Source organism: Pan paniscus, chromosome 7, assembly GCF_029289425.2.
Source record: "Pan paniscus chromosome 7, NHGRI_mPanPan1-v2.0_pri, whole genome shotgun sequence".
Taxonomy (NCBI): domain Eukaryota; kingdom Metazoa; phylum Chordata; class Mammalia; order Primates; family Hominidae; genus Pan; species Pan paniscus.
The window spans coordinates 147,107,887-147,122,433 of NC_073256.2; the positions used below are offsets into that span (position 1 = coordinate 147,107,887).

The 14,547-nt window shown below is 42.8% G+C and overlaps 1 protein-coding gene across 2 annotated transcripts in view; it reads right to left on the reverse strand.

Annotated features, from left to right (window-relative positions):
• Nucleotides 1-8,873: 8,873 nt before the first annotated feature.
• GSDMC (gasdermin C) overlaps nt 8,874-14,547 on the reverse strand; it is a 38,508-nt gene continuing 32,834 nt past the window's right edge. Inside the window, exons 7-14 of one of the 2 annotated variants that reach the window (XM_057303089.2) lie at nt 13,358-13,480; nt 12,766-12,807; nt 12,522-12,551; nt 12,201-12,227; nt 11,091-11,230; nt 10,650-10,779; nt 10,112-10,185; nt 8,874-9,400 (exon numbers count right to left, since the gene is read on the reverse strand). In XM_057303089.2, coding sequence (XP_057159072.2) covers nt 9,161-9,400; nt 10,112-10,185; nt 10,650-10,779; nt 11,091-11,230; nt 12,201-12,227; nt 12,522-12,551; nt 12,766-12,807; nt 13,358-13,480 — 806 coding nt within the window. In that variant the 3' untranslated portion in view covers nt 8,874-9,160. The remainder of the gene's footprint in view (nt 9,401-10,111; nt 10,186-10,649; nt 10,780-11,090; nt 11,231-12,200; nt 12,228-12,521; nt 12,552-12,765; nt 12,808-13,357; nt 13,481-14,547) is intronic. The other variant, XM_003820453.4, reaches the window with a different exon arrangement.

Here is a 14,547-nt window from a genome sequence, read left to right on the forward strand (position 1 = left end):
CACCTACATACTTATAAAATCCCTCCACTTTTCTTTATCTCCATTCTTAGCACCCTAGTCCAAACTATCAGTCATCCCTCACCTGGCCTACTACAACTACCACCTCAGAGAGTACCCTGATAGCTACTATACCCCAACTAACTTATTCTCATCACCATCAGAATGTTCTTTTTAAACCCCATATTTTGCATATCATTGATACGCAAAAATTAACCCAAAATAATCATAGACCTAAACATAAAACCAACCTTTAAAACATAAGAAAACACATAAGATAAATTTGTATGGCCTTGAGTTAATCAAAGATTTCTTAGATGCTACACAAAAGACACAATCTATAAAATAAATAAATGATAAATTGGATTTTATCCAAAATTCAACTGCTCTTTAAAAGACACTATTAAGAGAATGAAAAGACAAGTGACAGATTAGGAGAAAATATCTGCAAACATATATCTGATGAGAAACTATACATAAAGAACACTGATAACTCACTAATAATAAGACAACCCAATTTTAAAATTACAAAGAATTTAAGTAGACATTTATCCAGAGAATATATACAAATGACCAATAAGCACATGAAAAGATGTTATTAGCCAAAAGGAAAATGCAAATCAAAACCACAATGAAATACCAAATCATATCCACTAAGATGGCTATATTCAAAAAGACAGATGTAACAAGTGTTCTTAAGGATGTGGAGAAACCTCAACCGTGTTACACTGCTGGGGGGAATGTAAAATGATACAGCTGGTTTAGAAAATGGTTTGACAGTTCACTAAGATGTTAAACACTGAGTAACCATAACACTCAGAATATCCACACCTAGCTATACAGTCAAGAGAAATGAAAGCACATATCCAACATAAAAATGTGTACATGAATCTCCATAGCAAAGTAATTCATAAGAGCCAAAATGTAGAAATAATACAAATGTCCATCAGTCAATGAATGGATAAAATAAAATGTGGTATATCTACACAATAGAATATTATTTAGACTTACCAAGAAAGGAAAAATTTTTTTTTTTTTTTTGAGACAGAGTCTCCCTCTGTCACCCAGGCTGCAGTGCAGAGGCGATCTCGGCTCACTACAAGCTCCGCCTCCCAAGTTCACACCATTCTCCCGCCTCAGCCTCCTGAGTAGCTAGGACTACAGGCGCCCACCACCACGCCCGGCTAATTTTTTGTATTTTTAGTAGAGACGGAGTTTCACCGTGTTAGCCAGGATGGTCTCGATCTCCTGACCTCGTCATCCACCCACCTCGGCCTCACAAAGTGCTGGGATTACAGGCGTGAGCCACCGTGCCCGGCCACAAAGAAAGGAAATTCTAACAAAAACTACAACATGGGTGAACCTTGAAAACATTATGCTAAGTGAAGAAAGCCAATTGCAAAAGACCACAAATTGTACGATTCCATTTATATGAAATGTCATTAAGCAAATCCATAATGTCAGATTAGTGGTTGCCTAGGATTGGGGAAAATGCTCAGTGGCTGAAAATGGGTGTGGGGTTTCCTTTTGGGGCGATAAAAATGTTCTAACATTTATTGTGGTGATAGTTGCACAACTCTATGAACATACGAAAAAAACATTGATTCGCACACTTTAGGGGAATTAGGTTGTATGTGAATTATATCTCAAAGCTGTTTTTAAAAGCTGTTAAAAAATATAAATAAATAAAACATCTGATAAAAGACTTGTATCAAGAATATATAAAGAACTCTCAAAACACAATAAGAAAATTTAAAAAATTTTTTTTGAGACAGTCTCTCTCTGCTGCCCAGGCTGGAGTGCAGCAGCACGATCCCAGCTCACTGAAACTTCAAATTCCTGGGCTCAAGTCATTCTTTGGCCCCAGCATCCTGAGCTGGTTCTACCACACTTGGCTAAGTTCTTTCTTTCTTTCTTTCTTTCTTTTCTGAGACAGAGTCTCACTCTATTGCCCAGGCTGGAGTGCAGTGGTGTGATCTGGGCTCACAACAAGCTCCGCCTCCCAGGTTCACGCCATTCTCCTGCCTCGGCCTCCTGAGTAGCTGGGACTACAGGCACCCGCCACCACGACCGGCTAATTTTTTTGCATTTTTAGTAGAGAACGGGGTTTCACCATGTTAGTCAGGATCGTCTCAATCTCCTGACCTCGTGATCTGCCTGCCTCGGCCTCCCGAATTGCTGGGATTACAGGCATGAGCCACCACACCTGGCCAGACAAAAGATTTGAATAAACATTTCACCGAAGAAGACATATGGATGGCAAAAACTAAAAAATTAAATGACATCATTAGTCATTAGGGAAATGAAAATCAAAGCCACAATGAGACACCACTATACAATTATCAGAATGGCTGCAATCAAAACGCATGACAATGCTATTGAGACTGCTCTGGAGAGTACAGATAAACTGGAACTCTACTGGGAATGCAAAATAATACAGCCAAAAGAGTTGGCAATTTTCCATAAAATTAAAGAGCACATACCATACAACCCAGCAATGCAACGATTAAGTGTTTAAAGTGAAATGAAAACTTATGTTCACAGAAAAACATGCTCACAAATGTTTTTAGGGTCTTCATTCAAAATTGCTGAAAACTGGAAACAGTCCAAATATTCTTCACTGATGAGTGAATCAAGAGACTGTATAAAATGGAATAAAAACAAACTCAGAAAGGAAAATGAACAAGTGATACATGCAACAACATGGATGAATCTAAAGTACTTTAGGCTAAGAAGCCAAACTCAAAAGACTACCTAGAGTATGATTCCATTTCTGTGCGGGGACACAAAACCCATCAATGCTTATAATGGGCTAAATGTTGGAAGAGTGGCTAACTACAAAAACCCACAAGGGAACTTTGGGAGGGTGACAATATTCTGTATTTTGATTCTTATGTTGGTTACATACTTGCATGCATTTGTTAAAACTACTAGAATTTTTAAGGGTGAATTTTATATTATGCCAATTATGGTCTATGAAAAAGGAAACCTTCTCTGACCCCCCATACTGGGGGGCTCCCCTATTTGTGTGCTGTCACACTATTATGCCATTTGTCCCTCATGTTGAAATAACAATATTTTAGATGTAATACAATAATGCCATTATGAGCATTAATTTTACTGGTTTCATGTTTACTTTTTTAATGCAGCTGCTGGGAAAGTTAAGATTACATATGTGGCTGCGCTATATTTCCGTTGGACAGCTTTGCCTTAGCACCTGCCTAAATTGGTAGGAGAAGAAACCCTTAGACCTTTAACCCTCACCAGTTAGAAAAAGAAATAGTTTGGCTATATTCTTTTCAAATCCATCCTTTGGTATTCCCACTGTAAGTTCTATGCTGAACTAGACTCAATATAGATGTCTAACTTTTCCTCGTCCTTTTCCATTCAGTAGAAAATCAGCAGATCATCTTCCCCTCCCAGGTGATGCGTGCTCCCCTTTCTGTGTCCATTCACCTTGGGAAAGTTTCTCCACACCTGAACAACATGCCTGTAAGTCAGTCACGTAGTTAGACAACAAGAAACCTGAACTGCAAAGCTTCCTCCAAAGGACACCCCTTCGTATAGTACAGGCTCAACAAAGCCAATGTTTATTTTTGTCTTTTGGAAACACTTGTGTGATGTGAGCCAATTCCTCTAATAACTCTCCTCATGTATACATGGTTCTGTCTTTCTGGAGAACCCTAACTTGATATTTCTATTATTCTCACTTTTTTTCCCATTCTCTGGAGAGCAATGGGCTCAATCACCGTATGTTAGCATGGGACAGCAAGGAAGGCAGACGTCAGCTTCAGGAGGAGGGACAAATCCAAGGGCCAGGACCCTGGGAAGCATCTCTGAACTGCCTGGCTGTGGGAGTCTGGACATCTGTACAAGCAGAATTAATGTTTTTAACACCTCCTTTCTGTCAAGCACCTTGCATATATTATATAATCCAATCTTACAACAATATTCTAAAGATAAAGCAAAAGGACAAAAAAAATCTTGCCCCAAACCCATTCCCTTTCCATCTACTCCCTGTGGGCTTACAGGAATAAGTGAAGTGCCTGAAGGAGGAGAAACTGTGTTAACAGGATTGCCACACCTGTAACTTCTGAGTAGCATCCCAGAACTGACACACAAAATAGTCACACTCCTTTCCATTGACAGTATTCACAATGCATTTATTTTACTTTTGCCTTCTCTAATATTCATAAAAATCCCATGCCCTTCCTTCTCAATCTTAGGAATCTGATATGCAGCCCATTGAGAACATAGCTTAGAGCTGTACTTTCTGCATATTACCACCAGACAAGATTTACCAAAATGGAGTTTTACTTTCTATCATTTACACTGTAAAAACTACAGAATTGAAATATAAAATCTTAGTTACATATGCCACTCCTCCATACACCAACATGCTGAGGGTCCTGCCTCAGGTGAGGTTCCTTGATTGACGATATTCTGTATACCTCAATGTGCCAAGAGGGTGAGCCGTCCCTGAGGACATGAGAGTTTCACATTTATTTTCATTTGCTTCACCACAGTAACTGATATGGTTTGGCTGTGTCCCCAACCAAATCTCATCTTGAATTGTAGCTCCTATAATTCCCAAGGCTTATGGGAGGTACTGGGTGGGAGATAATTGAATCACGGGGGCAGTTTCTCCCACACTGCTCTCGTGGTAGTGAATAAGTCTCGTGAGATCTGATGGTTTTATAAGGGGTTTCCCTTTTCATTTGGTTCTCATCCCCTCTTTGCCTGCCTCTTTTTTCTTTATAAATTACCCAGTCTCGGGTATGTCTTTATCAGCAGCATGAAACCGGACTAATATAGTAACCATTTTACTATTTATATGTGTGCCATAATATCATGTCATATACCTTAAATATACACAACAGAAGATATTTTTTTAAAAAACAAATTTCACATATCAGAACCTCCTAGACCTCACCCTATGCAACTCTACCTTTTGCTGATTCTGATTTGTATCCTTTTGCTATAATAAAATGTAAATGCATGTATGACACTTTCGATGAGTTCTGTGAGTTGTGTCAGTGAATTATTGCACCTGAAGGTGTAGTGAGAAACCCCAAGTTTGTAACCAGCTGGTCAAAAGTGAAGATGTCCTGGGAACCCCCAAATTTGCAGCTGGTGTCTGAGGTGAGGGCAGTGCCCTGCATCTGTGAAATTCAGCCTGACTCCAGGTAGTTAGTGTCAGAAGTCATTTTTCTAATCTCACAAAAGTGGTATTGGCTACTGACCTGGACTGACTGAAACATGTGTTTTGGGAAGAGAAAGAATGAAAGGGTGAGACACAAATACTCATTGATTCCTGAATGGCTACCTGGTCCCTAGTGACCTGTGATATAAAATTGCAGCTGTGCAGTGATCAGTTATGATATAAGTTGAGGATCTCTGTTTTCTGATTGCTAACTCTTATCTTAACTGATAAGAGTTAAGCGATGGAATTTGTCTTTTTTTTGAGACAGAGTCTTGCTCTGTCACCCAGGCTGGAGTGCAGTGGCACGATCTTGGCTCACTACAGCCTCCACATCCCGGGTTCAAGTAATTCTCCTGCCTCAGCCTCCAGAGTAGCTGGGACTACAGGCGCATGCCACCACTTCCGGCTAATTTTTGTAGTTTTAGTAGAGACAGTTTCACCATGTTGGCCAGGCTGGTCTCAAACTCCTGACCTCAAGTGATTCACCCACCTTGGCCTCCCAAAGCATAGGGATTACAGACATGAGCCACTGAGCTGGGCCAGCAGTGGAATTTAGAAAAGAGAGACCCAGCTCCTAAGGGAGCTGGCTCATTGTAATGCATCAGAAAATGCAAAGTAACAAGAAAGAGCAAAACATGCAATTCTTTGCTTATTGTGATCCACGGTAGCTAAAATCAAAGAAATAGACAAGCCGAGCTTAGATTCTGGCTGGCCTGACTACAGCCTGAGGACTTGGGATCATCATGGAAAGGATGTGTTGGGATAGATCCTGATGCTGGATCAAGTTCAGATGCTGGCCCACCAGAGATATAGCCACTAGCCTCAAAGCCATTTCCAAAAGGAAAGGTTATGCTGAAACTTGGACAGTGAAGAAGACTGGTGTAGTTCCTAAGAGAATGGGGAAAAATGAAGAGGGTGAAATAAAAGAGAAAGAGAAAGAAAAAGGATGTCAGGGATCTCATCCCAGCAGGGTGGAAATCTTTAAATGCCTATAAAGAAATGGAGTGAATAAAGCAGATGTTCATGGGCCAAAAAAAGCTCTTAATGCAGCACTTTTAGGATTTGAGACGGGAGCCCCTGCTGTTCCTCTAATATTGAAGGGTCTGCTTCATTTACCCTAGTTTGATGGAATTAAGAAATATGACCTCAGATCACCTGCCATGATGATCCCACAATCTAATCAGTACAAGGATTGACAAAAGGACCTGAGTTCCTTGAATGAATTCAGGTAGTTGGTGTCAGAAGTCATTTCCAAAAGGGCAAAATCCCTTGATGAGGTGAGGGAACTCAGGTACAGAGAATGTTTAAAATCGTAGAAGGTGAAAGAGAGGCCGGGGCAATCATCCAAGACTGCCCAGACCCCCAGGTGAGCCCTCCTGCCGTTCTACATGCCATGACCTTAAGCACTGGAAAACACAGGTTTCAATCCATAGTTTGCAGAGGAACAGAAACCATCTCATTTAATTGATAAAAGAGTTGAGAAAAACTCATTTACCCTATTGTCTTTGTGCAAATAGAATTTGGACAGAGGTACCCATGCTGAGGATGAGCATTGGGGGCGGGTGGGGGGAGAAGGTGGGAAGTGACAGAGATTCCATACAAACACACTACAGGAAAAGAAGAGAGTGGAGGAATCAATTCAGGTAGAAAACATAGCTCAAGAAAAAGAACGGTTTTATGCCATGGAAGAATCTAAGAGAAATACTTTAATAAGGTAAAAACCTCAAAGCTGCAAAGATACAACAACAGAAATATGTGAAAAGAGAGACTGTAAAGCTAAGGAAAAGAACTGAAGGTCACAACACAATATCTGAACTGATGAATTGGAAAGTAATTATAGTTGAGAGTTGAGTTATAGACATAGAGGAAAGAGCTGCCGTGATCTCAGAGAATGCAGACGAAAAAAAATCAAAGATGCAAGAATTAGACAAGATAATGTATGGAGAATCCTAAAGGACAATTGGTATCTGTGAGGTAGGGAACCTAACAAATAGAATATAAAAGATATTTAATTATTATAAGAGGAAATTTTCCTGAAAGGAAAAAATGAATCTGTAGCTCCCAGGAAAAGTGACATAGAGTGAATGAGACACAGGTATTGCCTGGTTAAAGTGCTTAACTTCAAGGATGAAGAAAGAATTCTTCAGGCATACATTTAGATGTATATGCAAAGAGTCTGGGAAAATTTGACTAGCCTTGTTCTTCTTCAAAGCATCAATAAGTCAATGGGAGACCTTTGCATGGCTACAAAAGACTGAGGGCAAGAAGGTGTTACCTGTTACCTAAAAATATAATCTCTCTCCAAGGAGTTCTTCAAGAACAAAGGCAAGAGGCAAAGTTTCTCAAATATGAAGGGACTTGGGGAGTGAAGCACTACTGAAAAAATTATTTGATCACAGCCATTCAAGGAATAAAACAAAATGACTGATACTTACCAATGAATAAATCTAAACAGACTGGGAATGGTGGCTCACACCTGTAATCCCAGCACTTTGGGAGACCGAAGCAGGCAGATCACTTGAGGCCAGGAGTTCAAGACCATCCTGGCCAACATGGTGAAACCCTGTCTGTACAAAAAAAATATATATACAAAAATTAGCCGAGTGTGGTGGTACATGCCTGTAATCCCAGCTATTCAGGAAGATGAGGCACGAGAATCACTTGAACCTGGGAGGTGGAGGTTGCAGTGAGCCGAGATCGTGCCACTGCATTCCAGCCTCAGTGACAGAGCAAGACTCTGTCTCAAAAAAAAAAAAATTTTAATAAAGAATTAACACTAAACAGCCATGAGGAATACGGTTACACTCCTTGGCAATTTACAAATAATAAAATAATTGGAGATAGGAGATGATAGAAGAGCAAGATGGGAGAAGAACTCATTTTCTTGCCTTTTTTAGCAGAAAAAAAGTAAACACTTTAAAAGTGAAGACATGATGTGAGCAATAGGGATTACTGGAATACACTAGAGTGAAGTGGTGATTAGTCACTTCATTATTGTCATGTGGAAATGTCGGCCAAGGTGATTCTGATGAGATGTCATATTTAAAATCTTGGTTGATAATTCTAGATGACAGGGAGCATCTAAAGGATTTTAGGCAGAGTGACATACAAAGGTTGCATTTTTAAATTATTCCCCATGCCTGCTGTGATATGAGCCTCCAGGATTCAAGGAAAATTTGAAGAAAACAAGATGGTGGCAGGACAACCAGCTGGGAGCACCAGACCAGCTGTCCAGGTGAGAAGAGGAGGGCTATGGTGAGTCGGCTGGACTGTGTTGATTGGGGATTAAGGAGAGGAGTCAAGGTGGACTCCCAGGTTTCAGCTTAGGAGGCGAGGTGGCATTAGCAAATGACACAGAGAGCACAGAATGAGACAGATACATGACCAAGAAAATGTGACAAAATATTAATAATTGAGGAATATGCACATACACACACACACGTGGAGGCTAACATTTAATGTGAAACAATTTCAGACTCACAAAATGTTTCAAGGAAAAAAAAAATCTCTTCTATATCCTTCACCCATATTCCCCAATTACTAATACTTTATCACATTTACTTGGTCACTTATCTGTCTATCATCAAGTCAACTTACTTTTTGTTGCATTTCAATGTAAGTTACCGTTATCGGTACACTTCACCCAAAACAATTCAAAATGCACACCATTAACTAGAGTGAGTATTTGTTTTTATTATTTTGAAGTAAAATTTATACATAGTGAAACGCTTACGTCTTTAACATACTATTTGAAGAGTTTTGACAAATATATAAACTCTTGTCAATATATAGAGTATTCCACCACCCCAAAACATTTCCTGAAATCTCTACCCATTACTGCCTCTACTCCACCTGGAAACGCAGAAAGGCACAGCCCTATCTCTTGCACCCATAAGGACACTCACAGCATAGACTGGGAGAGGGCCAGCATCTCTGGACTGACTGCCCATCAGGGAGGGCTTAGGCCTCAGCCAGCTGCTGCAGCAACGAGAGAGTCCCATAGAGGGCAGACAGGGGCATCTTTGCTTCTACATCCCAGGTTGACCTGGGGTTATCCAGCTCCATCCTAAGGCCACACTCCTCCAGCAGGCCATAGGTGATGGCCAAACCCTCACTCTGGAGTGGGGCGAGGAGCTCAGGTTTGAGGGTGAAGGGAATGCTCCAGGGGTATCTGAAGTTTGGCTCCAGGATGCTCCTTACCTAGAAGAAAGATGATCAGGTTCTACAGACCAGCCTTTAAGATCAGGAAGAGAAGGCTTCTGCCCCAGTATCCAGGGGCCATGCAGGATAATAAAAGGAGCAAGAGCTTTGGGATCCAGAGGACCAGGAGTAACATGCTGGTCATACCCTACGATCCAAAGATCAAGTTATTGGAAATCAGGGAGCATTGGTTCCGCATCTATGAAATGGTGAAAATAAAACTCCCCTTGTAGAATAGTGGTGTTTTTATTTCTAAATGTATATGCATATATGTATGTATATAGTATATGCATATAAAGGTATGTTTTTATATACACATATACTTGGAGAGAGAAAAACAGAGAAATTAGCAAATCATAACAGTGTAACTAGAGCAGGAGTAATTAGCAAATGGTAACAGTGTGACTAGAGCAGGAATATTATATCCCCTTAGACCTCAAAGTCCTGTGCTCCTATATGGCTATTTTAGGCCTGTTGGGGAATGCTGCAGGGATTGCCATGGAAACTAAGACCCTCCTGAGGGAGGCTTATACCCACTGGACCAGGTCTCCAGAAGGACACTGCAGCCAAGGATTCCCCAGTGGCCACCCTGTGATCTGGACTCCCCTCCCAGCAAAAACCTGTATCATCTCTCTTTCCTCAGAATCATTCTTCTTATCTCTGGTTCCCTCACCCTCTTCCCTGAACTTCTGGCCCCTGGGAAGTTCTCACCAGCTCCTGTTGCTGAAGCAGGATCCTCTTCTCCACGGAACAGGCCAGCAAATCGTGTTGGAAGTCACTCAGCACTGAGGGTGGGGGACATGTGGGGAAAGACAGTAGTGAAGAATCCAGATTTTTCCTCCCACCATAAAGCAGGAGACCCCCTGAGAGAATAACTCCCAGGCAGAGGAATAAAACCCATTAGACTTGAAGGTCAAGCTCCCTGCCCTGGGAAGCCCTTCAGAATGGTCTCCAGGATGCTAAATAAGAGGGACCAGAGGATGGGATTCAGGGGCTGAAAGCTGGAATCACCCACCTCCAATGATCTGTGGATGAACATAAACTGGTGACTTCCTAGGCCTTAAACTCAATTCTGTATCATATGGCAAGTTATCACAGTGAGCCCTCTGACCTTAGAGAGAGCTGTGATGTAAGGACGAAAGATCATGGCATTCAAAGGGCTTTGGAGACACGGCATTTAACACAGCTTTTTGCAGGTCCTGGGGACCAATCTTATGATTCTCCCATTTTTCCCTTTAATTACTCTTACCCATTATGGCTTCAAGGAGATAAAGAATGGGGTCCTTTGGGTTAAACCATGCATGGTTTGAATCCTGTTGAAGTTTCTTTAGGATGGCACCACCAGGGCCATCCAAATGACCTGAGCTGTCCAATTCCAGCTATAGAAGACAGGTATTATTGTTAATAATAATACTAATAACAGTAACGTTATATAATTTGCCTGTGTCTACTGGTGATAACCAAGGGGTAGGCATGAGGGTTCTCTACCTCCCCCAGGGGATTCCAAGCAGCCTCAGTAGTGGGGGCGACTCTTCCCTGGCCCATTGTGCCCGGCACCAGAGTCCCCAGTCTTTCTCATTCCCCTGGCATCTTGCTTATTCTTCCTCTTCCATGTAACTTGGGAGTCATATCTCCTAACCAATCCCATTTACAGCTTTTACCAGACCTATGCAACTGTGGAGCCCCTCACCATGTTCATCAGGTCCTGTAGAGCCCCTCTGTCTCTGAGCATGGCCAGGATACTATAGAACACGACATCCTGAACATCCTTTGAGAGCTGAGCCAGTGTCTTTATTTTCTGGAAAACCTCCTCTTGTAGATGCTTGAAATCTGCTCTCAGGCATCAACGCCGACCAGAAAGTGGGGACAAGTCTTTGATTAGAACATCCTTGGAATGACAGCCTGTTTGCACGAATATGAACCAAACTCCTCTATCCCTTTCAGCTGCTAACCAAAATTGTCTCTGCTAATGGCATGCTTGAGCTTTGTGGATAGAGCTGGCATAAAAAGCTAAAAAGATGGACAATCCAGTGTTCTGAAAAGGGGAAATAGGGTACTGGGAGCAGAGATTGAGATTCTGAAAAGACATCATCACAAATGGAAGAGAATGACAAAGTGGTCATTTCTGGGACATGTCAGGAATACTGTAAAATCTAGCATTGGGCCTTAGAGGCGAAAAACTTAGGTGCTCTGGAATCAGTTTCCATATTGGTTAAATGGGATGTTATGAGGATTAAAAGAGTTTATGTAGGCCAAGCATGATTGCTCACACCTGTAATCCCAGCACTTCGGGAGGCTGACATGGGGGGATTGCTTGAGGCCAGGAATTCAAGACCAGCCTGGTCAACATAGTGAGACCCCATCTCAAAAAAACAAGACAGAGAGAGAGTTTATGTATGTAAGGCACTTGGCACATGTAAGCTACCCTTATTATCATGCAATTTTGCCAGTATCCTCAATGTTTATGAAGAATTAACCAAGGGGTGGATGTTGGGGGCCCTCTGTCTCTCCCAGGAGACATCTGGCTCCCTCAGGGTGATCTGCTTGGGATGAGAGATCACTGGATTGGAAGCTCCAAAGAGGCAAGAATTTGTCTGCTTGGTTCACAGCCATAACTTTCGGGTTCAGAATAATTCTTGTTGTCCAATAAGTCCTTAATAAATGTTTGTTTGTTTCATGAGCAAAGTGCAAATTTGGAAGTGGACCTCAGTTTCTGACTTGCATAGAAACCACCAACTTGGGTGCTCAGACTTGCAGCTCCCACTCAGAAGCCCCAGGTTCCCCCTTAATAAATACTTACTTTGCCAGAAGCGTTCCTCTATTCTTCCTAGAAGGAGAATCAAGTCATCATCTCACTTCCTCATCCCTCCAAATTTGCTTTTCAGATGTTTTGGAGGGTTCTGCTCTCCTACCACCTCCTCCCTCTTACTTAACTTCTTCCTGCCCCCATTCCCATTCATCCCTCCATGTTCTCAGCTTTCTGGACCCTTCCCATTCCACATGACCAAGGGCCAGGCCCCAGGGCGGTGGTGGCAAAGGCGAGGCAGGGGCAATCTGCCCTACTTACCCCATGTGTGCAGGATGGGATCCCTACCCCCACCTCCAGCAAACTCACACTCACCTACTGGGAGGATGTGAACTTGTTCGTATTCTAAAAAAAGAAATGAAATTCCTCACCAAAGAGGCTCAAAGACTAGATTTCTCCAACCTTCTGCCCTTCTTTCCCTGAACCACTCTTCTCTATCTGTTCCTGCCCTTTTCCCAAGAGGCCAGACCCCAAGACCTTGGGTAATAGCACCAAAGGCAATCAGGTGGTTTTTTGTTGTGCAGATTGTCCTGGAAGGGGAGGGCCAGATTCCACTCACTTGGCAAATGCCCGCTCAAAAATTGCTGTGTCAGAAATAGCTCTGGAAAGAGAAAGAAAAGTGTTTACTCACAAAACATTAGTCTACCCCTACTTTTCCTCTTCTACTTCTTTCCCTCTTGGTCTCACCTCTAACTCCTCTATCCTCCCCTTATTTCTCACATGTTCCATCAGTTCAGTTAAAAAACTTCCCCAGAGAGATGGATCCCCAGGCAGCCTCTTTCCCCAACAGACTCACACCTATCCCAATGTTCAAAGGAGAAAGCCTGGTTTCCCTGTGGCCCCAGGGGACAGTGGCTGGGTCAGAGGAAGGGGACAGTTGCAGGAAATGGAGGAGCATGACTGGGGGAATGTCCTCTGTGGGTCTGTGTGGGCTGAGCCCAAGCAGGGCTCTTGTGGGAATCCAAAGGGGGTCAGGGATCAGCAGTGCCTAAGTTCTAGGCAAAAAAACACTGCCAGAGGAGGATGAGCAAGATGGTGCAATAGAAGCCTACATGGTTCATACACCCCACATAAACACCAAATTTTAACAACTATCTGCACAAAGAAAAGCACCAACATAGAAGTAAAAATCAGGTGAGCAATCACAGTACCTGGTTTTAACTTCATATCATTGGATGAGGCATTGAAGAGGGTTGGAGAGATGGTATGAAATGATGGTAGCAACCCCTCACTCCTCGCAGCACAGTAGCCTACCATTTCGGAAATTTCGTACTCTTGGGAGAGAGGGAAAGCAGAGTGACTGGGTAACTTTACATTGAACTCAGTACTGCCTTGTCATAGCAGAGAGCAGAGCCAGGCTGGGCTCAATCAGTGCCAGTGCACGAAGGGAGCATTTGAAGAAGACCTACTCAAAGAGGAATTGCCCATTCCTTCTTTCAGAACTCAAGTTTCTTGGCAAGCCTCTCAAATGCCAGCCAAAGAGCTCTGGAGTCCTAGGTAAACTTAAAGGTCAGTCTAGGACAGAAGGACTGCAATGTTTAGGCAATTTCTAATGCTGAGCTAGGCTCAGAGCCAGAGGACTAGAGTGACATGTGACCTAAAGAGACACCAGCTGGGGTGACTAAAAAAAGGTGCTTGCGCTACCCCACCCCCAATCTCAGGCAGTGCAGCTCACACAAATGAAAGTGTCTCATTCCCTTTGTTTAAGTGAAGAGAGTGAAGAGTACAGAGGATTCTGTCCCGCATCATGGATACCACCTCAGCCACAGTAGGATAGGAGACTGGGTAGAGTTGTGAGGCCCCCATTCCAAGCCCTAGCTCCTGGACAACATCTCTAGACACCCCTGGGTGAAAAGGGAACCTACTGCCTTGAAGGGAAGAACACAGTCCTGGCAGAATTCATCATCTGCTGAATACAGAACCATTGGGCCCTAAATAACCAGCAGCAGTACCCAGGTGGTATGTAGTGGGCCTTGGGCTCTGAGATTTGCTAACTAAATGTGTGACTCAGCATATTCCCAGCTGTGGTGGCTATGGTGAAAGACTCCTTCTGTTTGAGAAAAGCAGAGGGAAAAGTAAAGAGGAGGCTTTGCCTTTCATCTTAGGTACCAGTTCAGCCACAGTGGTGTAGTGCACCAAGCAGGCTCTTGGGGCCCTCAAGACCAGGCCTAGGGTCTTCAACAGCATTTCTGGACCTGCCCTGGGCCACAGGAGAGCCCACTTCCCTAAAGGGTGAGACCCAGGCCAGACACCATTTACCACAAGCTGACTGATGAGCCCTTGGGCTGTCAGCAAACATATGCAGTGGCCTGGCAGAACCCCTCATGGGCTGGTGGTAATG